This window comes from Martes martes (genome assembly GCF_963455335.1).
Source record: "Martes martes genome assembly, chromosome: 14".
NCBI classification, from domain to species: domain Eukaryota; kingdom Metazoa; phylum Chordata; class Mammalia; order Carnivora; family Mustelidae; genus Martes; species Martes martes.
Genome location: NC_137902.1, coordinates 9,094,126 through 9,120,281, shown reverse-complemented (window position 1 = coordinate 9,120,281; position 26,156 = coordinate 9,094,126). Strand labels below are relative to the sequence as shown.

The 26,156-nt window shown below is 53.3% G+C and overlaps 1 protein-coding gene across 1 annotated transcript in view; it reads left to right on the top strand.

The window, feature by feature from the left end:
• Positions 1-7,116: 7,116 nt before the first annotated feature.
• The window catches only part of HTRA1 (HtrA serine peptidase 1), a 50,793-nt gene continuing 31,753 nt past the window's right edge, over positions 7,117-26,156 (top strand). Inside the window, exon 1 of the mRNA XM_080823519.1 lies at positions 7,117-7,683. Coding sequence (XP_080679645.1) covers positions 7,206-7,683 — 478 coding nt within the window. The 5' untranslated portion in view covers positions 7,117-7,205. The remainder of the gene's footprint in view (positions 7,684-26,156) is intronic.

Below are 26,156 nucleotides of genomic sequence, written 5' to 3'. Positions count from 1 at the left end.
ATGATGTTAAGCATCTTTTCATATGCTTACTGGTGCCTCTACAGATTTTGACTCAACTGATCCGGGGTATTTAGTTTTAAAAAAGTTTTTTTATTTTGAAATAATTTTAAGATTAGACCAAAGTCATAAAAATAGTATCAATCTCTCACTTACCCTGACCCTAGCTTCCCCACAGGTCAACCACACTTGCTGTTTCTCCACCTCTGAACCATCTAAAAGTGAAGGCCCTTGACCTCTAAATGCTTTCATGTATATTTTCTTTTAAAAGACAAAAATAAAAGCCAACTGTCTCTTATGTAACTACAGGAAAGTCATCAAAATCAGAAAATCAACACTGACCCACTACTATTATTTACTGGATTTAATCAAAGTTGGCCAAATTCCAGAATGTCATCATTTGGAAAGAGCTGTGTGAGGGATTCTAATGGACACCAGGGGTCTCCATCACAGCCCTTTAGGGTAGAGTTTTCAGGGTACCCAACCTTTGAGGTACATTTATATGCTTAGGAAAAGATGCCTCTTCCGGAGCTGAACCAGATAGGCAGTTGGCTTGGCGAGGGGACAATACCTTTGTCATTGTATCATGCCCCTGCACCCAAGAGTGGGACACATTCTCTATCCAGGACTGACTACAGCTGAGGAGGGTGGGGGTGGGGGGGAGGCACGGCTCCTGAGGGCCTGGGGCCATCAGTCCGTTCTGCTCAGTGGGACATGTGTGCCCTTCGTGTCTGACCTTGGAGAGTCTCTGCTGGATGCTGGGTGGGAAGGCGAGGAGCTGGTCATACGCAGAGGGCCAAACCGCTTCTGTGTGCTCCTCCATGATGCCAGCTGCAAACTTTCGGACCCTTCTCTGCCCCTAGACCTTGCCTCCAGACTCCCCCTCCTTCCACACCCCCATCCCTCAAACCCGTTTTTGCCCTGGTCCTGGTGGTCTTCCCAACCCACAGACCTGACCACATCCTTTTCCTGATTAAAACCGCTAGATGAAGCCAGAGCTCCTCCATATTCAATAACTGGAAACAGAGGCTGTCTCTGTTCAGCCCTTCCGCGCCCACTGGCCTCTAACTCCCGCTCACTCCTAAGGCTTGCTCTGGGGTCTCTCGGCAGAAGCCCTTCTGAGGCTGGTTATCTGTTCCCCTAAATGAAGCCATGCTTCTCCCCCCGGTGATAGCACCCGGCGTGTATTAGAGACGGGCCAGCAGAACAGGAATGGGAGGTGGACAAGGGACAGGAGGCAGACATAGATTATTTGTTACCTAATGTGGTCTCTCCAGGCCAACAGCAACATCACCTCAAAGTTACTAGAAATGCAAATCCTCAGGCCACCCCACCCCCCACCTAATGACTCAGACACTCGGGGTGGCTCTCAGCCGTCTGTTCTTCAGCCAGCCCTCTAGGTGCTTCTGAAGCATGCTCAGGTTTGAGAACCCCCGGCCTCACAGCTAGAACCAGGATTGATTCAGCCCTTCTCTGGGTCAAGCAATTCAAGGTAGATATTCCCTATAGCTGGTAAGTCAAGAATATTGACAAATATTTCCAGTGCAGCAGACAGAGCAGACAGGAAAAGGCACTGGGTGGGAGAATGTGATTGGGTAGAGGAAACCCACAGCCCGTAGAAGGCCACCTGGGCAGCCCCGTCCTGCTGCTGGGTTGGGTTTATGGAAGCAGAGACCTCCACCCTCAATGACTTGGGGCCAAGGCTTTTAGAGCACCCATTAGGAAAGGGGCACCATTTTTATATTCTCACAGTTTTGCATTTCTCCTGGTCCCGTTAGTATAGGGATTAAACAAAAATAAACATTTGCCCGTATAGGTAACAATGTATATGTATATTAACAATGAAAGTTTGTAGAGAAACAATCTGGACCTTATCTAGGTCAAGTTGGCTTAAAATGTTGGCATCCAAGCATCTCCCAGATCCTCCTGATAAACTCAGTAAATTCTTTCTCATACTTACAGAACTTTGGATGTTTGTGTGTATTTTAGTGCCTATGTAACTAGATGATGAAATAACTCAAAGCTTGAACACCCTTTCCCGTTTTTAAAAATTTCTTTTTACAAGCACATTTAAAATTCTGGCTCATAATTTCTTTGATTTGACCTCAAATGTTCCTGCCCAAAGGCAGCATGTTCTATACGTGACCTTGGCCAGCTTTTTACGCTGCTCCCGAGTAACAGAAAATTGACAAGCTGTCATTCATTACACTTTGCTTGCTGCCTGTGGTTCTATTTGAACTTGTGTCTGTCTGATCGAGTTGGTCAAGGAGACTGGAAACATTTGGTCATACGGCATGCACTTTTAATTTTCTAGAGCAAATATGTTGGAAAGAGCTGATTAATGCAAACACAGACGGTAGGTCTTCTGCAATTGATTTAGGGGACAGGTTAGTCTAAATTAATGAAAGATCTGAATTATAGATCTTGAAGGCTTGACAGGAAACACGGAACAGCAGCCAGGCCAGGATTTGTTCCCACGGGTCCTCCTTTAATTACAGGACATGAACGATTTGTGATTTGATATCAGAAATGCTAATATTCCCAAAGTGCCTCTAAAGTTCCCCAAAATATTTTAAGCATCCTCGCCATTTGCAATATTTTTGGAGGAAATACTTGCATCGAAGAGGTCATACCGAAATGAATTAATAACTTGTTACCAAGCTATTGGAGTCTCTTCACTTCTTATCCGGTTAAGTTACATTAGCTACATCTTCAGCTTAACTCAAAGTGCTTCTTAACCTAAACTCTAATAATGTAGCTCTGTTTAAAAATGTCTGTTGCTGAATCCACACTGCAAGGTGATTCGACCAAAATGCAGCTCCTTCCAAGCCCAGGGGAGCTCTGCATCAGCACCAGGATAAAGCCCAAATTCCTCAGGAGGGCAGCGGGAGCCCTTCACAACCTGGCGTTCCCCTCCAGCTGCCTCTTCTGCCCATGGAGACCCCTTTCCTGCCTCCAACCACACTCGACAGCTGGCAATTTCCCCAACTGAGTGGACGCACAGTGTCGACCCCCCACCTGTGCGCCGCCCGCTCCTGTCGGCCTGGTGACTCGCTCCCTCAAGATGCAGCTCAGTCGGCATCCCTACACTCCCCGTTCCTCCCTCTCCTGGATTTCCTTCCAGTCACCCTGCACTCGTTTCCTTAGCCCTCTCTCCAGTGTGATAAGGACTCGTTTCATACGGCACTCCTGTGGTTACACTTAAATGAATTAAAATGAAATACAAATAAAAATTCAGTTTCTTAGCTGCACGGGCCACATTTCTAAGGCTCAGTAGTTAGTTACACATAGTGGCTACCGTCCGGGACAGGTAGAGACCATTTCCAACGTTGCAGAAAACTCCTAGACTTTGAGCTCCTTAGGGGCAGGGGCTCTGGTATTTCATGCCACATCTCAGTGTCTAACAGAGTGTCGAGCACATGGCAGATGCTCGAGAAGTTTCTCTTGAACTAAACTAAACTGAACCGACATGGGACTGTCTTTAGAGACGCAGGAGCACAGTGTGCCCTTTGTCAAAGGAGATGATACTTTCCAGTGGGAATAGTGGGAATGTGCCTGGTTCTCTGGGGGAAGGGAATCAACACTGGCTCAGAAGTCATCTTTTACTTGGGCAGCCCGTCCCCAGCCGAGGGTGAGGGTGGGAATGGATGCGAGGGGCGACTGGGGGGGTGGATGTCGGCCACCCTGGATTCAGAAGGCAATCGGGCTTGAAAGGCCGTTTAGGTGACATGAAGAATTCTGGATGTCAGGTTGAGAAGTCTGGACTTCCTTTTACTGAGATTGTCAGTTCCCGAAGTTCACTGAGTAGGACAACGATAAGATTGTAGGAAGAGTTACAATTATTATTCCAGCTCCTCAGGTTTTAGGTTCTTTGGATTAGGAAAAGCAATGTGAGTCCCCAGGCATTCTGGGTCCTTCTTGCTTTGGGGAGGATAGTGGCCCTGAGTGGAAGATCTTTCTCTTTGGGGGCAGCACAGACACGGTCGCTCTGTTCCAGCTCAGAAACCTCACTTCCTAACAGGCTTTTTCAGCCGTGATGTTTTATTGTTTATTATTCACAAATAGGCTTGACTTTGTCCAAACTTAACTGCAAATTTGGGTTGCAGAGAAAATGGCAGGGAACTCACCCTTGTGGTTTTGGAACTACCCCCTTTCCTCTGGAAAAAAATCTTCTCTAGGAATCTGTGCCAAGACTTAATGAGAAATGAGTTTTCATGATGTAGCAAAAATATGCATCTCGTAAGAAACTGTCTTTATAAATGGCAATGGAGGGGTCAGAAAGAAAAGAAAGACTAGCCTTTTCAGACCCAAAGCATTATTTATAGAAAAGGAGATGCTAGGATTAAAGGATGAGCAATCAATGGCGGGCTCTTGATGCCAGGTTTCAATTGAATTTTTCTGTATCCTTCCATGGATGCCCTCACATGGACATAGGCAGACGCGTGCACACACACACACCACCCTCCTGAGTGGACTGTTCAGGATCTCCCTAATCCTTCAGGTGAGACTTTAATTTCTCCATCTCTAAGTCGAAGGGCTTGGGGGTGGGGCCCTCCGATGCGCTGGCTTCACAGTGATCCCTGTTAAGTAAGGGTGGGGGCGGGGGGAGCTGCAGTCATGCCTGGGACATGATGTGATGTGATCATGGTCTTTCTAAAACCTTGGGCATTGTGAGTTCTGCTTGTTGGGAATGGCTCCGTCTTCCATGCGTCCCTCTGCTGATTCCTCAATGCCACCGGCAACATGGGTCCCAGGGGCCGGGTGATGCCTTCTTCCTTCCATGTGGCCGAAGAGCCACGTGGCCTCTGTGACTTGCATTTCCTGGTCATTGCCATTGCGAACACCCCTTTCAGGTTGTGAACCATCACAGGAGTGGTTTTGTGGCCACAAAACACTCTTTTCAGTCACTAGATGCGCAGTGACCACCACATTCCTGGTGAAGGTGCCTGAGGTTCTTGAACTTACCAAAAGTCACAGAATGAAGGGCCAGAAGCCGGATTTTGACTCCCGAGCCCATCAGATGACGTGTCTCCTGGCAGCCTCACTAGGTCACACTAAATCACCCTGGAGAGGAGGAAGGGCATTTCAGGAGGAGGGGAGAGCACGAGCAAAAGAATAAAGGCTTTTGACAGGAGAGGGTATGTTCCAGAAAATGCAAGTTATTCAGCACGGGGGGAGTAAAGTGTGTGTGGTGGGAAATGAGATGGATGGTGGAGGGAGGGGAAGGCGGGGAAGGGGACTCTGTGAAACCATCAGCGACTTGTCCTCTGTTAGGGAAAAAGCCAGGAGACCCACCCAGCATATAGTTTTATTTTTAATCTGCTATTTCTCACCAGTAGCTTGGCTGAAAGGCGGAGGATGGGGTCCCGGCTGCACCACTCTTAACTGGTAGTGGGACCCTGGGGGAGTCACTTATCCTTCCTGGCCCTCAAGCTGTCTCATCTGTAAGATAAGAGTACTGGACCAAAGTTTTCACCAATTTATTGGCTACCGCAAGCCCTGCTTAATTGATCTGCCCACTGGACTGCAGTGGGGACACTCACTACTGGCTGATGAGCTTTGTTCATTACTTCCCTCACCCCTAGGCACCCTGCTTTTGGGGTAATCACAGCTAGCCAGGCACTCAGCGCCCCGAGTCAGCGGAGCTGACTCCTCTCCCATATCCAGGGCTGAGTGAATTCTGGGTCAAGGTCTCGCTTTCCACAAGGATGAGGTTCTGGCTTTGAAATACTTCCCTAACGTCTTTGTCTTTCTCCAGCTCACCCTTGCTGAACCTCCTGTTTCCCAACTCTTGGTCCCAGGCACCCTTCTCCACCCTCTAGCATGGCTCATATTTGGAACCTGCTTTGGGCAAGGGTGGTTATAAATATTTGGATTTTACTTTTTAAAACTATTTTTATTGGAAAAATATCGTGTGCACGAGGGAACCATCCAAATGGGGGGGGGGAACAGTGCAAAATCATTAAGCCTCCTGTGCACCCTCCCACACCCACTCCACCCAAGGTTCACGGTCCCAGCCCACCCGCCCTTGGGCGTCTCTGCCTGGGCAGGGCATGTGTGAACCTGTCTCCTCCCGGGTCCTCAGGCGTCAGCTTTGTCCATCTGCTCAGCATTGGCCTGGAGGCCTCCGCCGGGGGCCTGGCGCCACCAGGGCACCGAGACCCACCTCAGGAGTCCCCCCTGCCCCTCCAGGTGACGTCCTGACTTGCATCTGTCCCCAAGGATGCGCTGAAGACTCAAGTGGAAGATCAGAGATGAACTCCTTTATTTAACAACAACGTTTTCGGACACTCACGCACGTGGTGAAAAATGCAGCGGTACAAAGCCCCCGTCTCACCCAGACTCCCCCTGCCCCCGCGCCGGCGCATTACCAGCCGCTCGCGTCTCGCTCCGGAGCTACTCTGTGCGGGTACAAGCACACATCCCACCCAAAACAACTTTTTAAAGGAATCTGACACGAATGATTATATTCTGATTACTTCTGCTCTTTGATTTTTTCATGTAACCGTGGGTCTGGGCGTTGGCTTTCCGCCAGCCCCGCGGGCGCCACCTTCTTTGTACGGCTGCACAGGGACTATGGTCACGGTCGCGCTTGCGGGACACGGGGGTCAATGCCAGAGAGGCGCCCGTCCCCCTCCTCTGGAGCGCGTGACCAGAGCCCGCGATGGCACCGCCGCCCGCGGTCCGGGCAGCGGCCCCTCCCGCTCCTGGGGCGGGTCCCCAGTGGGCAATTTGGGGAAGTTTCTGGGGCCCGCACTCGCGGGGCCGCCGCAGGTTCCCCCTCTCAGAGTCTTGGCTCGAGAGGGGCTTGAGGGGCAGCGAACCGCGGAGAGGAGGGACGAGCAGCCCGGGAGCCCGGGCCCCGCGAGAGGGCGGACCCGCGCGCCGCCCCGCCCGCGCCCCCCCCCCGCCCCCGGCCGCGCCGTGCCCGGGCGCGCCCGCCCTGCCCCCGCCCTGCCCCTGCCGCGGGCGGTCCCCGCTCCAGCCGTCCCCCCTCCCGCGCCGCCATCCGGCCGGCCCCCCCGTCCCCCCCCCCCAGCCCGGCCGCCGTGCCCGTCCCCAAGGCGGCTCGTCACCGCCGCGAGGCCAATGGGCTGGGCCGCACGGTCGCGCGCACTCGCACCCGCTCCCTCTAGTCCCTCCCGTGCTCTCCCCGGCGCCGCTCTCCGGTCCTCGCCCAGCCCGCTGCCGCCGCCGTCGGAGCCGCCATGCAGCCCCCGCGCTCCTCGTGCCTCCCGCTGCTGCCGCTGCTGCTGCTCCTCGCGGCGCCCGCCCAGGCGCTGCCGTCCCGGTCCGGACGCTCGGCGCCTCCCGCCGCCGGGTGTCCGGAGCGCTGCGAGCCCGCGCGCTGCCCGTCGCCGCCGGGACACTGCGAAGGCGGCCGCGTCCGCGACGCGTGCGGCTGCTGCGAGGTGTGCGGCGCGCCCGAGGGGGCGGCGTGCGGCCTGCAGGAGGGCCCGTGCGGCGAGGGGCTGCAGTGCGTGGTGCCCTTCGGGGTGCCCGCCTCGGCCACGGTGCGGCGGCGCTCGCAGGCCGGCCTCTGCGTGTGCGCCAGCAGCGAGCCGGTGTGCGGCAGCGACGCCAACACCTACGCCAACCTGTGCCAGCTGCGCGCCGCCAGCCGCCGCTCCGAGAGGCTGCACCAGCCGCCGGTCATCGTCCTGCAGCGCGGCGCCTGCGGCCAAGGTACCCGCGCACCCGAGCTCCCGGGTCTCGCCATCCCGCCCCGACGGGTCCCGACGGGCCGGCCGGGCGAGCCGAGGGGCGGCGAAGCGTCGCGGAGCGCTCAGGGCTCCCGCTCGCCGGGAAAGGGCGGGCACCGGCCTTCGGGGAGCAGCGTTTCGCAGGGGGTCCCCCTCGGAACCGAGCTTTGCGCCCAGCCCGGGGCCGGTTCCGCGCCCGGTGGGGCGCCCCGCGCGCTCTGCCCCGCGGCCCCCGGCCGGCCGGGATGACGGGGCGTCCCGCCCGGTGCTTGCCTGTGGGTGCCCCGCGGGACGCCCCAGCGCGCCAGGGAGCGGGGACAAACGAGACGGCAGTGTGCGCGGAGAGCTGAGAGGGACTGGAAAGGTGCTTTGTGTCGGAGGCGTTGGGACCACAAGGACTCATTTCGGTCCCTCTGCTTCCCTCTACGTCTCCGCCCCCCCACCCCCCCGCAGCCATCCCTCCCCGCGCCTCTAGAGTTAACCAGGCGTTCGTTTTCTTCCGGACCCTGCGCGCGGCAACTTTAGGTCACTTGGTATTTGAAAGGAACGGCGTTGCCCGCGGCTCGGCGGTTCCCGCGACGGTCCCCGCGGGCCAGGCGCGGGGGGAGCCGCGCAGACTCCGCAGCGCCGCCGCTGCCTGCCCGCTTCCCGTGTTTGGAGCCAACCCTACCAAAACGAAAGTGGTTTTTTGGAATAAGCTGAACGGGACTCCGGAGGGCGGAACCTGAGGCAGAGGGTGGGAGGCGGGTTAGGGATGACGACGTGAACGCCTTCTCCTCTTTCGCATCTTTTCGGTATCGACAGGACCCGGCTTGGTAGGGGGGCGGCGGGGACGGGGCGAAGGGTGGAGATACTGTCTCTCTCGCGGGACCTTCCAGGGGATGCTTCTGGTCTCCAGTCGGAGAGACCATGTGGAAAAACAGTACGGAGTTCGGCTGCGGCCAATCCAGCGGTGGAGGGACGGGCCAGCCTCGCTTGGCAGTGCTCTTGGCCGCGGGGCCTTGCACGGAGAGGGAGAGAGGGGGAACCCAGCGCCAGGAGCTGGTGTCGATTTTCGTAGTCAGAACAGGGTCCAGCATGACCAAGGAGGGCCTGGCACAGGTTGGCTCCCACGGAGAGCAAGGTGCCAGCGCCGTGTAGGAGAAATTCCAGCAACACGGGAGCAGGGAGCCGGGCTTCTGCCCTCAGGAAAGAGCCTAGATAGGCGGTGCAGGAGACTTATCTTGGAAAGAAATGATCCAAGGGGGACGGAGGTCTGGGTTGACAATGCACAGCTATGTGGGTACGCTCTGTGCCCCAGCCCTGGGGGCCACATGTGTTACCCATATGACTTCACTCGGCTTCACAGCCTCATGAGGAGGGGGGCTTCTGCTATTATCCCCCCTTCACAGATAGGGGAACTGAGGTTCAGTGACTTGCCCAAGGCCACTCAGCTGGAATTTGAACCCAGACAGCCTTCTTCCCAGCCTGCCTCGTGCTCAACCCAAGGCTGAGGAGAAGAGGTCAGGCAGGGTGAAGGAAGTTTCCAGAGGGCTGGGAACAGTCTGGGCAAAGCCCGAGGCTTGCTTGGGAGCTGGCGGATAGATTGGTGTGGCTGGGGACATTTGGGGAGGGCAGCGAGAGTGGCCCGGGTTGTTGGCACAGAGTCGCCAGCCCGAGGAGGCCAGCTGTGCTCTGATCTCGGAGGTTCTCAGACCCGGGCAGCTCCGAGAAATCCCAGGGCAGGACGAACGTAGTGGCAGAGTGCAGAGCGCACCAGGTGCGGTGTTTCAGTGCCCGTGGTCATCTGGGTGTGAGGTGACTGCACGGGGAGGGCATATTGCTTATTGTTGTCAAAAACGAGCCAGCTGTTACGTGTGTGTCGTCTTGCTGCACTGGGTCCTGAGTAACTGGCACCGTCTGGCTCCTAGTTTATTGCCCACGAGGTGGAGTCACTCAGTGAGCTTCGGACTTGGCAGAGGCATTCCTCGTCGCCGTGGGGAGAGACACAGGTCCTTGCCCATTAGCCATCAGGCCCCCAGAGAGCCAGCGAGGGGACAGCCTCGGGAGGGTGAGCGTGGCAGCTGAGAGGAGAGACAGAGACAGAGGGGCAAGGCTGTTCTCACCCTTTCCTCTCTCTGCAAATATTTACTGAGCGCCGCAGGGTGTCAGACACCGTGTGTTTCTCTGTCTGCCTGGCCCCCAGGAGCCACCTGATCGCTCTGTGGGTAGCTGATGAATGACCAGACACCAGAGACACGGGGCCAGCCCGACTTCCCTCCATGGAAGGCTTTGCTTTTGCCCCCCTGCCCCGCCCCCTCTCTCATCTCGCACTCCACCCATGACTTCGCAGAGGCACTTCTGAGGGCCAGAGCCTGGGAGCCAAGACTTCATTCGGTCGCAGCCCGGCCCGTGAGCAGGTCACTTGACGTCATTGTTAAATGAGGTGAATTGGCTGCCGGCTCTGGCGAGAGGGTTGGCAGGGATGCTGTTTGTGCTGGGGCGGACGCGGGAGGCCGGGAGCTGGAGCGAGCCGTGCAAGGATGTGCTGAAGGAGGTCCCGAGACAGGAGTGGGCTCCATCATGTCCAAGTTCCTAGGGAGGGTTTGCCCGGGGCAGAGAGCGAGGGGAAGGGAGCAGGAAATTGGGAATGGCCGAGGACCAGAGGCCCTGGGCAGGTGAGCGGGTCTTTGCCGTCATGGTAGATCTTCGGACGGCGGAACATGTCACCATCTAAAAGAAAGCACTTTGGGGGCGCCTGGGTGGCTCAGTCACCGTGGAGCGTCTGACTTTGGCTCAAGTCACGATCTCAGGGTCCTGGGATCGGGTCCTGCGTTGGGCTCTGCACTCAGCAGGATCTCTGCTTCTCTCTCCCTCCCTCTGTCCCTCCCCACCACTTGTGTGCTCTTTCTCAAATAAATAAATAAATAAATACAATCTTAAAAATAAAGGATAAAAGAAAAGAAAGCACTTTCATCTGTACACCGTTTAATGAACACTTCAGACAACCTCTCTTAAAAATGGTTCTGGAAATGAAGGCAGATCCTCTATTTCAGAAATCAGTGCTGTTGTCAGGGTTTGGACGGGCAGGGGTCCAATTACACTAGAGAACAAAGATCTCTCCTCTTCCACCATTAGCGGTTTGGATTAGTTTAAAGCAAAAAACTCTCTACTCTCAGGAAATAATAACCAAGAAAGGAATTGCAATGAATATAATAGTATAAGAATAAAGGCCAACATGCATTTAGTCCTTACTCTGTGCCAGGCATATGTTAACTCCTTGAACCCTCCTAGAATCATATGAGGGGTGTTCTGGAATCTTCCCTATGTCACAGCTGGGAGACAGAGTCACCGAGAAGTTCCTTGTCCAGGACTTGAACCCGTGCGTCTGGTCCAGGGCCCATTCATAATCACCACACTGTGCTGTTGACAGAGAAGCTAAGGTTACACGCCAGCGTCCGCTAAGCTGCAGCTCATAGCTGGAATAAACAGTGTTCCAGATGGCCGTGGCCTTGAGATGAAATGTAGGACACCTCCCAGCTCTCATTCCACAGGCACGGGAGCTGGAGGACACAGTTGCCCCCGGGTGCCCCTGGGGTAGCTCTTGCTGCAGAAAAGCAAAGGGGGCAGAAGGGACTGGAGTAAAGATGTTTCCAAACCAGAGTCCCAGGCCCCAAATGGCTTCTGGGGAGAGAAAGGCCCCTCTGGATTCCCAGATATTACAAAAAACGGGCCAGGATGTCTTGCGCTGCAGACCTTTGCCAGAAAATGGACAAGAAGCCAGGAAAGAGGCTGAAAAAGACTTCCCAAAGCAGAAGGCTCCTCCATTTCTACTCCTAGTACCCCCGACAGGATGGCCCGCCGCACCCGAAACAGAGCCTAGACAAGCCCGGAGCTCTCCCCAGTCCTGGTCCTGGTCCCCCTGTCCCCCTACCACCCACCCCTGCCTGAGGAGGGAGGGCCTTTGAAGGGGCAGCCTGGTGTGCATTCCCGGAGAAGGACCACTGGCTTAGTGGAGAAACTGCCCTTGCAACAGTTCATGAGGATTTGCGCTTTCTGGTTGGCTGTTTGCTTTTATTCTCTGTAGGTTTTGCTAAAGAGTTAAAATATTAAGATTTCATAAAATTAGTAAGAGTATCGAAAGCCAAGCATTGGAGTGGCATCATTCTGTCCGGAAGAACTGTAAATAGGTTGCGTTAGAGCCGAAAAGAACTGCCTTCAGCAGCAGTTGTGGCGGGGACCATGTGGCCAGACGTCCGACAGCCTCTCGACCACAAGGCTAGATTCTCAGTCCGTTTGGAGTTGTGTGATCCTGGACACCATTTCGTGCCTTGGATTGAGAAATCAGACTTTCCATGAGCTTATATTTCAAGTGAATAAATAGCTCTGGTGAGGCTTAGTTTGAAGAAGAAATCAAGTTTGGCTCATGGTGGAGGGCTCCTTGGAAGGCCAGCTGTAGTGGAGGGAGCGGCAGGCTGGTCAATTCCCAGGCGGTTACCTGACCAGGTGACCCGCCCCCGACGTCTCAGGGCCTCAGAAATGAGGGGATTGGGCCAGATGATCTCTGAGGTCCCTTCTAGCTGGAGTGGTCTGTGATTTTTGTAAGAAAACTAGTCTGAAAATTGTGGCCACTTCATCCCCATTTTAAAGGCTGGGCTGAGCTCTTTTCTTAAACTATTGATGAATAAAGCCTGGGTTGGCATGGGCCCATCTGGCATGTGGCCCATCTTGGGCCTGGATCCCTAGTACTTCAGCTTTTTCTGGCTGTGGAAAACCTCTGGGTGACCACTGTGGTGACAGGCCCACCCCCCAAGACAGGAGCGCCAGCAAACCTGGTGCTTCTCGCTGCTTCGTGGGGGCTCTGAGGCTGAGCTGCACGGGTCCCTGGAGTGAGACCCCTCCTCAGTCATTTCATCTTTCCTTCCCACCTTCTCTGCCATAGGAGGGAAAGAAGGAAGGAAGGAAAAAGAAGATATTAGCAGAGAAACTGAGGAGTGGAGCTATTCTAAATGCTTTTGGCAAGACTCCCAGATGGTGTGACCCAGTGCTGCTGGGTGACGTGTGTCTAGAACCACTGACAAACACCAGCTAGTACAATATGGCACAGGGCAGAGATGAGTGGCAGAGACGGGGTGTGTCGCTCGCTGTAATCAGGGCCCAGAGTTTAGCTCTTGGAATCAGTGACCTGAGTTCTGTTTCTCAGTGTACTCAGAGCATTTATGGAACCCCTACTGTGTACTCAGAAGGCCCGGATGTAGGGAGTCAGAGGGAGTAAGGCCAGGCAGCCCATGGTTTTCAGGAGTGTGTTGTAGGTCACGTGATACCCGGCCGAAGCCGTCAGATCACCACTTTCTAAGTGTGGGACTTCTTGGGTATGACTTAATCTCCATAAACCTCTGTTTCCCCATCAGTGAAATCGACATAAAAACACGAGGACTTGCGTGCATATCTCCTGGGGTTGTGGGAGGGTGGAAACACTTAGACGAAGGGCTTGGGAGTGTATGGGATGCGTTGCTAGAACCCAGTCGGTATTAGCTGTTGTCATAGTAACTGCCACCATCACTGAGGCATCCAACCAGGCTTCTGCTCAGTGGGGGAAGTGCTAGAATGATCGTGCCCCCTCCCCAGGAGTAAGGCGGGGGGTGGGTTAGAGAAGGCCTGGCAGAGACGGAAGGTTAGGTAAGGGATGTGTGTCCGGCGGGCTGACTTGGAAATTGCCAATAAATATGTTTAGAGAGTTTCTCCAGGCCCAGGGGCTCAGACACCACCTTGCCTGTCACCCCCTGAAACCCCTGGTCCTTGGCGAGATATCGTTGACAAGTGTGTGACTTCTCTAGAAAGAAGAGCTAGAACGCCTGGGATTTAACAGATGTGAACCTGTTAACCCTCCTCGGGGTCTGTGACGCTCAGGGAATAGCAGTAGACAGCCCGGAGGCCCCGAGACCTTCTTGAACAATCCTTGGTTTGCTTTCCATGTTTTAGGAGCTCCTCCCATGGAAAGAATGGTCACATCTTAAGAGGGGAAAAAAGCCTGGGAGCCTGCGGGTACCCTGTGATTTGAGATTCCTGGGACAAAATTGTCGACTAAGCACATTTCAGAAACAGCCCTCCATGGCCTCATGTGACAGCAGCTGGTCCCTCACCAGGGGCCAAGCCTGTCCCCTTGGGCACAGGATGGTTTCGGGGCGCATGTTGTTGTGGCTGGAATTTTTGATAATTTTCAAACTTGAATAAGCTCTGTCTAAATGAGTCAGAGCCTTGTGCAAGATTTTCAAGCCTCAGGAAACTTCTTTTTCATGAGTTGTGCAATTAGATCTTGCGAAGAAGACAGTAGGCCTGTGTGCATGTATGTGATGAGCTGGTTTTGTTTTGTTTTTGTTTTTTTTTTTTTCCCTTTCCTCGGGGTCTGGTGAGATGTGCAGTAGAGTTCCCTTTCACACAGTTTCGGGTGAGATTTCCCTGGCTCATCTAGCACTTGAGTCATCTCGCTCCCCATGGCTAGGAGAGCCCCGTCTTTGGTGTCAGTATTCCGAGTGGCGGCCGCCGCTTGGTGGGGATGGATGGACGCATAGAGCTCTGCCCGGCGGGGATGCCCAGGCAGGTGGCTCGCAAATGGATGGACAGAAGAGAAGGCTCAGTGTCGAGCGGACACATCTGCTTTTCTCTGGCAGAGCAAGCTAGCCGGCGGGGGGGGGGAGGGGGGGAACCCGGGGGTAGGGCAGTATGACAGGCAGGGGGTGGGGAACAGCGCAGGCAAAACGACGACCCGAAGAGCTTTGGCCACTGGGTGCTGTCCGGGAGGGGGCGCTGTGCTGCCCAAGTTAGGGCCTGCCCCGGTGACCGCCCATGCTCAGGGCACATGCTGGACTCACCCGGGGAGGGAGGGGCACTGTCCTTGCGGCCTGGCTGAGTGGCAGTCCACTCCCCAGCTGGGGACTGTAACCATCCAAGGCCAGCCAGGAGGGATGAGGCAGGGCCGGGGTTGGGACCCGGGCCTGCCGCACTCCCAAACCATGGCTTGAGACTTCTCTGTGTCAAGTGTTATTTGGAAGCATGTGACTTAATCTCCAAGTATTTGGGGGGTTTCCAGCTATCTTTCTGTTATTGATTTCTAGCTCAGTTCCACTGTGGCCTGAGAACATACTTCGTATGATTTGTGTTCTTTTAAGTTTGTTAGGGTGTGTGTTCTGGTCTGGAATGTGGTCTGCCTTGGTGAGTGTTCCCTGTGAACGGCAGAATCTTCGGCTGTTGTTGGGTGGGGTGTTCTGCAAATGCCAGTTAGGTCTGGCAGACTGATAATATTGCTCAGGTCAACTCCCGCCTTACTCATTCTCCGCTTGCTTGGTCTGTCGGTTCCCGAAAGAGGGGCGTTGACGTCTCCTGAGTCTATTCTGAAGCCCTGATCCGCTATCTCCTCTATGACCTGCCAGTGTCCTAGGAAACACACGGTCTAGCCCCCCTCGGACCTTTTGGGGGACTTACTAACTCCCTTCAGCCTCAGTTTCCTTATCTATGACGTGGGGATAAGGATGCCACCTTGGAGACCTCAGAGGGACACTGCGAGAGTCAGGCTGGGAAGGTGTTTTGTCACCTGGAAGTCCTGGAGCATCAGAGCTGAAAGGATTTAGGACTCTGACTGGCAATTCCAGACTCTTTGGAACTCCTGGTAGAACCAGCAGCAAGCAGTGGAGCCAGAAGGATGGAAAAAGTCATATGCTTCCTGAGTGTCAAGACCCAGGTCTCGGGGGCACCTGGGTAATTCAGTTGGTCAAGCATCTGCCTTCGGCTCGGGTTATGATCTCAGGGTCCTGGGATGGAGCCCCGTGTCGAGCTCTCTGCTCAGCGGGGGGTCTCCTTCTCCCTCTCCCTCTGCCCCTGGCTCATGTATGTGTGCTTTCTCTCCCTACCAATCTTAGTCTCTCAGATAAATAAATAAAATCGTAAAAAAAAAAAAAAAAAAAGACACAGGGCATGTTATCCCACTGAGACACCATAGCTCTTGGCCAAGGTCACTGAACTGTTTGCAAGCAATGATTCTCTATTTCAGAAGACCAAAGGCAGAGTCCACTACCATCAGCTCCAAAGGAAGAGCACTTTGGTTCCAAATGCCAGGACCCCAACTATTATGTAGGGCACACCACTGTCTCTTGTGTCTATAGGGACCCCGTGGCCTGCGTTCTGATTTCCTCAGCCTGAGTTTCTTTTGAACAACTGCTGGTCAAGGAATGGCCCGAGTTGAGGTTCCTTAGTCCCAGCTCGAAACTTCCTCACCCTCTTGACATTTTGGCTCCGAAAACTATAGCCCCACGTGGCTCCGCCCTCATTGGAAAAACCCAGTAGGAGAAGTCTGATAACAGAAGTTACAGGAGGAAGGTCAAGCATGTGAGATCATCTAGAAAGGACCCACATGCTCTGATTCCTTTCTGCACATGGGGTCACGCAGTACGCTCATACACAGCCTGTTCCCTTGGGGTACCCATCACTGGCCAGCCGGATAATTCTTCATCTTCTGAAAAATATCAGTGTGCCTCAGCAACGGTCTCTGACTACAGCAACCCCCCATTTGCTTGTTTTTGGGGGTCGTGTGGACAAGGACGACTCCTTCGCTGCAGTGACACTGGTGGCTGACCATACTCACTCACGGACTGGTGGAGAGGACCAAATCCCAGAACAGGAAACCTGGGTGTGGAAGGTCCTGGCAGGTCCTGTAGCCCAACCCTTCACTTTACAGATGGGGAAACTGAGTCACCCAAAGGGAGCATGCCTCTCACAACGTGCCCCACCCATCAGCAGGGAGGCCAATGGAGACTCCGTGCTAAGGCCCAAGGAAGAACACCTGAGGCCTTCCCGCCTCTGCCACACCTTCCTGCTGGAGCAGGCGGGTTGGAAGGGAGGGCACAGACGAGAAAAATCCAGACGATTTTTCTATGAGGCTGAGAAACGATGGGTACTTTTGCTTAGTCTCCCCAAATGATGCTAAAGAAAACGTCCCCCTCCCCCGCCCGCCGACAAGCAGTCTCCTTTGGTTGGAAGATGACCCAAAATCTATCCATGTAATGACTGATTTCTCCTCTCAAGAGTTCCGAGCACATATTATTAATGTCCTTGAACCGTAATTACAGTGCTCTTGCTGAAGGGGAAAAAAACGGTACAAATATCGTGGTGGATATGCCAGATAGGTCAGGGCTGAGGTGCTTCTGTACCTTTTAAGCTGTGGTTAGATTTTCTTTGAGATGAATATACCAAGCTTCCTTTCTCTTGGCATAAATGCTCTTTTTAATTTCTTTTACCATAGTGTGTAGATATCTTGGGAAACGCTTTCATACGTTTGATGACATATTTTACTGTATCAGTTTCTTAAAGTTGCAAATACAGTTTAATTACATCAGAAATAACGAAAAACAGAAGAAGAGCCACAATTCCGGCAGCTTCATCGTCTCTGTCCCGAGCATCACCAGCGTCTGGTTGACCAGTCCCAGCCTTGTGTCCATTTGAGCTGTGGCTACTGCTGCCAGTGATACTGAAATGAACCTTTCCATGCTCATCGTTATTTCCATATCTGGGGTTATTCCCTTGGGTAGATATTAAGAAGTATGACGACTGGGGGCACCTGGGTGGCTCAGTGCGTTAGAGCCTGTCTTCAGCTCAGGTCACGATCCCAGGGTCCTGGGATCGAGCCCCGCCTCGGGCTCTCTGCTCAGCAGGGAGCCTGCTTCCCCCATCTCTCTCTGCCTCCCTCTCTGCCTACTTGTGATCTCTGTCTGCCAAATAAATAAATAAAATCCTTAAAAAAAAAAAAGAAGTATGACAACTGGATGAAATGATATGGATTTTTGATGTCTCTTGGTGTATGTTGCCAAGTTGTTTTCCAATAGGATTTTACCCATATTTGTTGCCATCAGCTATACAGTTATCAACCTCTTTTAAGTCACTGATGGTTGAGGCAGGCAAAAATAAATTTCCCTGAGAGAAATCCTTCAAAACAAATAGAATAGGAAGGTATGAAAGGAGTCATCCTGCTTAGTGAGTTAATTACCTGGTTGATCTTTATTCTCAGGTGGATGCTTTTTTTCTTTTTGAAGATTTTTATCTATTTGAGAGAGAGAGGGAGCGAACAGTGGACAGGGTCAGAGGAAGGAGGAGAGAGAAGCAGACTCCCTAGTGTGTTCAGTGAGGAGCCAGGAGCAGCCAGGTGATGTGAAGGTCCGAGGTCACAAGCCAGACTATGACTGAGAACATGAGTGTTTGGACACACAGCCCAGGCCTCTCCACACTGAGCCTCCCGGATACCAAGGCTCCTCAGGATGTAGGAGGAGACCAGAATGTTTTTGTTTGTTTTGAAAAGCGAAGAATATGTTTATTTGACTGCTTTGTACTCATGGACAGAACTATAACATAAACCACATAGATAAAATCCAACTTTCTAGTAGTCACATTAAAAGAGTAGAAAAGGAACAAGTGACATTTTTTCTTTTTTTATTGCAAGTTCTATTGAGACATAATTCACATACCATAAAATTCACCCTCTTAAAGTGTACGGTTCACAGTTTCCCTATATTCACGGAAGGGTGCAGCTATCACCATGATCTAATTCTAGAACATTTTCATCCCTACCCAAAGAAACCCAGTACCCATTAGCGCGCACCCCATACATCCCCCCAGTGCCCAGCCCTGGGCACCCACTAATCTCCTTTCTCTCCCTGTGGATTTGCCTGTTCTGGACATCTCCTGTTAATGGAGTCACACAATGTGTGGTTTTTGGTGGCTGGTTTGTTTCACCTAGCGTCTTGTTTTCAAGGTCCATTCATGTAGCATTCTTGAGCATTCCGTTTTATGACCGCCTCATATTCTGTTGTGCGGACAGGGGAAGGCCAGACTTTTTATTGTATCTGCTCTTCCTGACGGCGGATTCCAATCCCTGCCGGGAAGGTCACGTTGAAAGTCTGAACTCAGGCAGCGGCCCTGGCTTGTTCTGTCGGAAGAAACCCGAGCCTGGGACACGGGAAGCCAGTGTTGAAAGCAGGAATATTCTATATGGATGGAATTAATATGCTAAAAGGAAAAGATCAGGGAATGCGTTTTTCAGGTTTATTAGATCATATACCTTTTTTGGGAGCTGGAAAGGATGTCGGAAATGGTGTCGCCTAGCCCCTCGTCATCTCAGCGCTGAGGTAACTGGGGCCCAGAGAGAGGATGTGGCTTGTCTGGGGTCTCAGGGCCCACTTTTCACGTCTTTCTCGAGCCAAAGATTCCTTCTGGCTTCTGTCAGTTTTACAAGTTACCCTCATTCTCCTCCTCGGATCCGGAGGATCGCGCTCATCACGAATGGGTGTGGGGCACTTCTCAGGAGGACCTGTCCCCTTCCTGGACAGAGGGCCTTGGTTCTCTGGTCACATCCCTCCCTGTCCCTTCCTGTTCCTCCAACCAATCCCAGCTCCGCCCCCCTCCGCGCCCCCGCCCCCCCCCCCCACCAGGGGGCTGTGGGAGGGGACCCAGGCCCGCCGAGGAGGGTGTCTCCCAGGCCCCTTGAGCAACTCAACCATCTCCTCCCAGCCTGCTGCTTACGGAGCCCGAACCTTCCCGGCCCCTCCAGACATAACAACCAGGAGCAGTGGGAGCAGGAAGAGAACCCAAATGAGAAATCTGGGAAGGTCGAGACCGGAGCCAGATGCTTATCAAGGGGAACGCAAATAATGTTTTTGTGAACGGAGCAGTCAGCCGTTTCCCTGATGGTAATAAAAGACACACATGCTGGGCATTCAGGAGACTTCGGGAAAAAGAAAAATTGTGTGAGGGAATGGATTGGAGACTTTTTTCCTAACACATACAATAGGTCAGGAAAGAATATCGAAGGCAACAATACTGACCAAATCCAGGCACTCACCGTGGTGTGCAAGGAAGGACTTTTTCTGGGGGGCGGGGGGGGCAATGAAACTGCAAAGTGATTAGCAATGACAGGCACCATTAAACATAGACACATTGTTCTGGAAAAGGCATATTTTACCATTGAAGCTGAGCCATGCTTGTGGCTGAATTTGTAGGGCTTTGCAGCCAACTGGCCGGGCGCCCCCGAAAGCCTGCAGGGGGTCTGGAGAAACCGTCTCAGCCTTGTTTGGGTCAGAGTCAGGGTTTGTGCTCCTCCGTTTCACCTGCCCTGGTCTTTCCAGCACCATCTGCTGCGGCCTTGGCCCAGCCTCGGCACACGGCTCGGCGCTCAGGGCACAATGGACACGGGGGACGGATTCGCAGGCTGAGGTCTGGCGTCAGGCGAGCTTTTCCCACTCTCAGCCGTCTGGGAGCTCCGGAAAGAGAGGGGCTGCCAGCGCTCGGAAGTGCCAGTGTGGGCTGGAAATCGAGGCCAGGCTCCCGGGCTCCGCCTCCTCTTCCTCCTTTATTCACGAGGAGGAGGCGAGAAATAGGTCACACAGAGCCCTCCTGAATTTTCTTTATTTCTGTGCAGCAGACAGAGAGTCTGGGAGTCCCTCCTTCAATTTCGAGTCTTTAAAAAAAAGGAACAGTTGCTACTTGTGAATTCGGTTTATTTTAACAAGAAAAGGTCCAAGAGCCTTTGGCCTTGGGAAGTCCGACTCCCCAACGGTGTCTTCCGTTTCCTCCTCCCGCCTTCGGTTTGCTGCCCGGTGCTCCCGTTGGTGCACTTGATGCCCGGGATTTTCAGGTTTATTCTAGAACTCAGCCTGTTGCCTTCGCCACAGCCAGGTGATGCCTCTCTGTCCCTCCTGTGCCTTTTCTCTGCAAGGTTCAGAGAAACCTCATTGCACGGGGCCCCCCCGGGGCCCTGGAATTTGCAGCCACAGCACTGATTAGAATGGGGGTCTGGTTTCCCGGAATGTGCAAAGTCTCGCTTCTGTTTCCGCTGCCTCCACAGCCCAGACCAGCGCTGGGCCAGCCCCTGGGTTGGAGCCATGACTGACAAGTGTCCTTGGAATGGGATCGAGTGGGACAGACAGAATGCAGTCCCTCAAACTGAAAACATGGAGAAAGCGGGGGCATCTTTGCTGCTTTCACGGGGTTCCGCTTCTCCCACCTCCCCGCCCCCCCCCGCAGGCAACCACTCTCACAGACTCGAGGCCTCAGCCCCTTTGCACTTCATGACTCATTGCCCATTAGGAACCTGTTTCAATGGATTTCTCTGCTAACCATCAGGGAGAAAGTCGTGGAAGTTCTCTGTTAGAGGAGGAAGCATTCTGTTTTCCGTGCCGTCTGGCTCATGCCTGCCTCTCTTTCTACCCGCCTTGGCTGCTCTGGCTTCCTCCCACCCCCGCCCCCACCCCTCTCACGGTCATTCTCGAATGCATCATGCAACCTCACAAAGAGAGCTTTTCTTAGTGAAAAATCATCCCCCTCGCCCTTCCTGAATGTGGACCAGCTCCCGTCCCAGCTGCACGGTGTCAGGTTCGTTAACCGCCTGCTTCCTGTTCCTTCTCCCCGCACCTGCACAGGTGGGACGGGTGTCCTGCTCCGGCTTCGGGTGCCCGTGCCTGCAGAGGTACGGAGCCCAGTTCCAGTTCTGACATCAAAAGGCCTGAGGTGGCAAGCAGGGCGGCGGGGTCTGTCACTGAGCGAAGGCGTCACAGCCACCGGCCAGGGCGGGCGCTCCCTATCGGCTGGCCTTGGCCTGCAGCCCTCCCATTCTCTGATTTGTTTTGTCTCTCTGCTGTTGCACCCCCAGAAGCGTGGGGGCCTTGGGCTCAGGACAGTGCTGTGCTGGGGAAGTAGGAGGAGCATCGGAGCGCCAAGCATTGGATCCAGCCCCCCCCCCCCCCCCGCGGGGCTCCCTTGGCTTCTCTGTGAAGGTGCCAGACGGAGCAGAACAGGGCAGGTGGGAGAGCAGGTGATGTGCTGGGGGTGTAATTTCCTCTTGGAGATCCCCTCTGGATTTGGGCCCAGATCTATTTACCCAGCAAGTAGCCTGTTGGTAGTTATTTTTAATCTGGCCATGCTAGGGACAAGGAAATGTTAGATGTGCCCTCGGACCATCTAAAGATGAGGAAGAGGACAGCCTCCAGCACGCGTCCCCATGGCGATACGTTCTGGGGTCTCAGTGGCTTGTGCCCCGAACTGAGGCTGGTACTTGGAGCTCCAGAGGCAGGACCTCTCATGGGGGGCTCATGCTCTGGGTGTGGGGGCTGTGCGCAGGTGGCTGATGACAGCTGAGGAGTGTGTCCCAGACCCCTCAAGCAAGTGAGCCCTTCCAAAACACCAAATATTTCAGGACACCCCGCTCGGGACATGCTGTGGTTGTTTCTTTGGTTACAGTTTCCGAGCCGGTGGGAGCCCGGCTGGCTGTGCTTCTGCTGGCGGTTTGGGGAAAGCTTTTGGGCTGGACCTTGAGTCTAGAGCAGTGGTCCAAGCTGGCATCTCAGGGGTGGTTATCTCTCCCCGTCACCACGGGGTAGGGGGTGGTGGGCTCCTGGCCCTTCAGGTGAAAACGGGGACATTTTTTCCATTGGCCTTCATGTCCAGATTCTGTGCACTGCATTTTGTGCCTTTGCCTTTGAAGGGATCTTACTTCTTTTGTCACTTGTCCCCATGTGACAGAAGGAAGAGAGGGTCGGAACGGCAGTATGAGGGGGCCGGGGCGAGAGGAGGAGGGCGAGTTGTCCCCAGCCGCCCTCCTGTGGTCCCATGGCCAGCAGGCCCTGGCTGACTCTGGCCTTTTTGGCTGAGTTTCTTCCTTCATATTTCTTGTCCTTCTCCCCGCATCCTGCCAACTGTGGGAACTGGGCTGGGCTATGATTTGTAGGCTCCAAAGGGCCAATAGTTTCAGTGGCACTTAAAGTTGTAGCAATTAGGTGAAACACTACAAGTGATGTCTTTCTTTCTCTTTGAGAGTTGGGGGGGGGGTTGGAAGCCACCCAGTCGAGCCTCCTTATTTTGAAGTTGAGGAACCTTCAGCCCAAGGGGCTTGCCTGAGGTCACGTGCCTCCCGCATGTGTGAGCAGTGCCCGCGCTTTGGACCATGGGGGGGGGGGGCGGTCACCTCCTGGCACGTGGAGTGTCCGTCAGCTCCTGAAGACTGCCTGTGGGCTCCTGGGCTTGGCCGGATTCAACATCCCAGTCAGTCCTGAACAGCAGGTGCTGCCTTCAGTACTTCAGCAGCCCTTCGGGTTTTAAATCAAACGGAATTGAAACGCAGGTGTGCAGTCCGTGCGGTCCGTGCTCAGAAGGACCCCATACCCGGGTTAACGCTCTGCTGTCATCCTCTTGGATTTCTCAGTACTCTGGAACAAGGAGCCCCTGCATTTTTGTTTTGCACGGGGCCCTGCAAATCATCTCTCCCGTCCTGAATGTAGGACAGTGCATTAAAATGCCAGTGATTTGATCAATCTGCTCTTGCAACTGATTTAAATTTTGGGAACATGCTGTACCCTGTGAATAAAGGGGGATTCATTTCTTTTCCCTCGAAGACACTGTGTTCTGTTTTCCAAATTAGCTCTACTACTCGATTCTGTTGAGAAACTGGAAGGCACGATTGTTCTTGTTGGAAGCCAAGGTTGGATTGTGAATCTTGAGTTCCGGCCCTGAGGTCTCAGGCATGGAAGTGGGAAGCATTTTCCTACAACTGCGGGGGCTGCAGGGAGCTGGAGGCTGAGTGAAGGACCTGGAGGGGAGGCTCCGGCTGCAGAGCAGAGGGGTAGCCTCCCACCTGTGCCACTTGCCAGCTCCGAGGACATGAGTCACATGTTCTACTCCTCTGCCTTACTTCTCTGATTCTTTCATTTTTCCATCTTTCTGTAGACTGGGCATAAGAGCCTCCTTACAGTTGCAGGAATAACTAGAGGTAATGTTTACGGAGTGCCTGGCGTTGGGCTTGACACATGGTAGATGCTCAATAAATGAGTAAGATTATGGTTTTATTATTTGATTGCCAACATCGCGGGTTGGGTAGGAAGTGGCGAGCTGTCTGGGAGGAATGCAAGGATCCAGGCAGGAAGACAGACAGTGTGCGTGCAAGCAGGTAGGGTGGCGTGTGGTATTTTGGAGGCCGGTGAGAAGTTTGCGGCAATGGGGGCACCTGGGTGGCTCAGTGGGTTAAAGCCTCTGCCTTCGGCTCAGGTCATGGTCTCAGGGTCCTGGGATCGAGCCCCGCATCGGGCTCTCTGCTCAGCAGGGAGTCTTCCTCCTCCTCTCTCCCTGCCTGCCTCTCTGACTACTTGTAATCTCTATCAAATAAATAAAATCTTAAAAAAAAAAAAAAAGAAGTTTGCGGCAATGGAGAGTGTACATCAAGAAGTCATGGGATAGAGGGTTGGGGAATCAGAGCCCCCTCGGAGGAGGGACCTGTGCCCAAGTGATGGAGACCAGCATGGGGGTCCTGAGGGGGGTCCTGGGTTCATGCATCCCAGGTCGTAACTATCATTTTGGGGGAGACACCTGAAAATGGGCCAGGTGTGCCCGAATTAGAATGCTGAAACGGGATTCTGAGAAGCCTTACAAGTGTGGGAAGAGGCACTCGGAGGCCTTGAAATGCACCTGGACAGTGGCACACCTAGTGAGAGCTGGGAGGGGATCATGGCCTTGAGCGCAGGCTTTGTGTGCCTTCTCTCCCTTAGGACTCACCGCCTGGAGGAGGTGGTATTATCTCCATCTTGCAGAACGGGAGGCTGAGGCTCAGACAGGGTCACTGTGTGAAGTAACACGGCTGTGAAGGGGCAGAATCAGGATCTGAGGCCCAGTCTGGCTCGGGCGTCATCCTGGCACCAATGGGAGCCTTGGGACCTTTCCCAGCCTCGCTGACCCTGCTAGGAATCTACTGGGGTTGGAGCTCTGCCTGGCATTCCATCCATCCCTGACACTCCAAGTGTCAGATGGGGGGTGGGGGGACGGTCTGTCTGGAGAAGGCAGGATGGAGCCCAGAACAGGGGCAAAGTGTCCAGGATCCACTGCTGGGATTCCTGGAGCCAGGTCTGAGGCAGCTGCCCCCACCCGGGGTGGCCCTGGGGTTCTCCTGGGACTGCCAGGGAGGGCCTGGAGGGCTCCCTCAGTCCTTCTAAAGCGGATGCTTCCCATGCTGGCCATGCTCTCTGGTCAGTGACTGAGAGTCCCGGCGCCTTAGGCAGTGCACCCTGTAAGTGTGGCTCAGGAGTCCCCCCCCTTACATTGCCAGCTGGTCATGAGCTCCAGACGGCCTGAGACCTGGGAACCTGTGGGACTCAGGCCTGCTACTTGGGTGTGGTTGGCACTCCTGCCTTCCTGTTGGCAGGTCTGGGTTTTATGGGATCTGAAAAGCACACAATTTGGGGGACCCTCTTCAAGAAAAAATTCAAAACTATAAATATGACATTAGGCATGGACATGACCTTTATTTAGATTGAAAAAGCAAACTGCCACAAATTACAAGCTTTTCAAAATAAGAAAATCCTACAGACTCCCAAAACCCAGAAAAATGTCATGATGTTGCCATTAAATACCAAATACACCTTCACCTTTAAAACATCTTCCCCCCCGGGGCACCTGGGTGGCTCAGAAGAGTAAGCGTCTGCCTTTGGCTCAGGTCAGCCCCATATCAGTCTCCTTTTCAACGGGGAGCCTGCTTCTCCCTCTGCCTCTGCTGCTGCTCCCCTGCTTATACTCTCTCTCTCTTTCCTTGTCAAATAAATAAATAAAATCTTTTTAAAAAATTAAAAAAATAAAATACCTTCCCTTTCCTATATATTTTTGGGGCTATAGACTCAACCACCTTTTCATAGGACAGTGAGTTTGTAATGTTTCCTATGGAGAGAATAGAATGATTTATTATTATTATTATTATTATTATTGTTAATTTAGTCTTTCCTCTGGCATATTTCCCCACTACTATGTACTTCCAGGCCAGGTCACCATACCCTGTACAATCTCTGGCTTGCACTAGGAGCCAGGATAGAAATGTGTAGGTGACTTCAAAGCACTTAAGTGTACCTAATGAAACCCAAGCAAAATGGTTCTACAGTTTGACTTTTTAGCCCCATCCCCAAATGCTACAGCTGCTCTGATAGGACAGGAGATGTGTGGCAGAGGGAGGGAGACAGTCACCTCAACCAACTACAGTTTAAATATTTTTATAAATTTTTTTTGTTGTTTATTAATTATTTTCCAAAAAGTATCTGACAACTGAATGCTTTGCTAGGCCCCCTCGCAGGGCCAGTGTTTACCTTTACCCTTCACTGTAAATCCACTTTTTCTCTGAATTATTGCAGCTGTGTTGGGACTCAGGACCCTCTGCTGGAGAGAGCCCAAGCGGCATCAGGCAGAGGTCCCCGGATTTTCATGGTTCGTGACACCCTTACTGTTTCAGTAATCTTTTCGTGGTACCCCCTCGGCCAAAAGAAATACCTAATGGTTTTATTCATCAAGTAATTAGGTCCCAACAAATAAATATGTGTTAATGTCTTTGCAGTGTAATTGTCACTTGCAAAGAAAATAAAGGAAAAATGGAATTTTAATTTTGTTACTCAATAACCACACCTGTTTATGGAT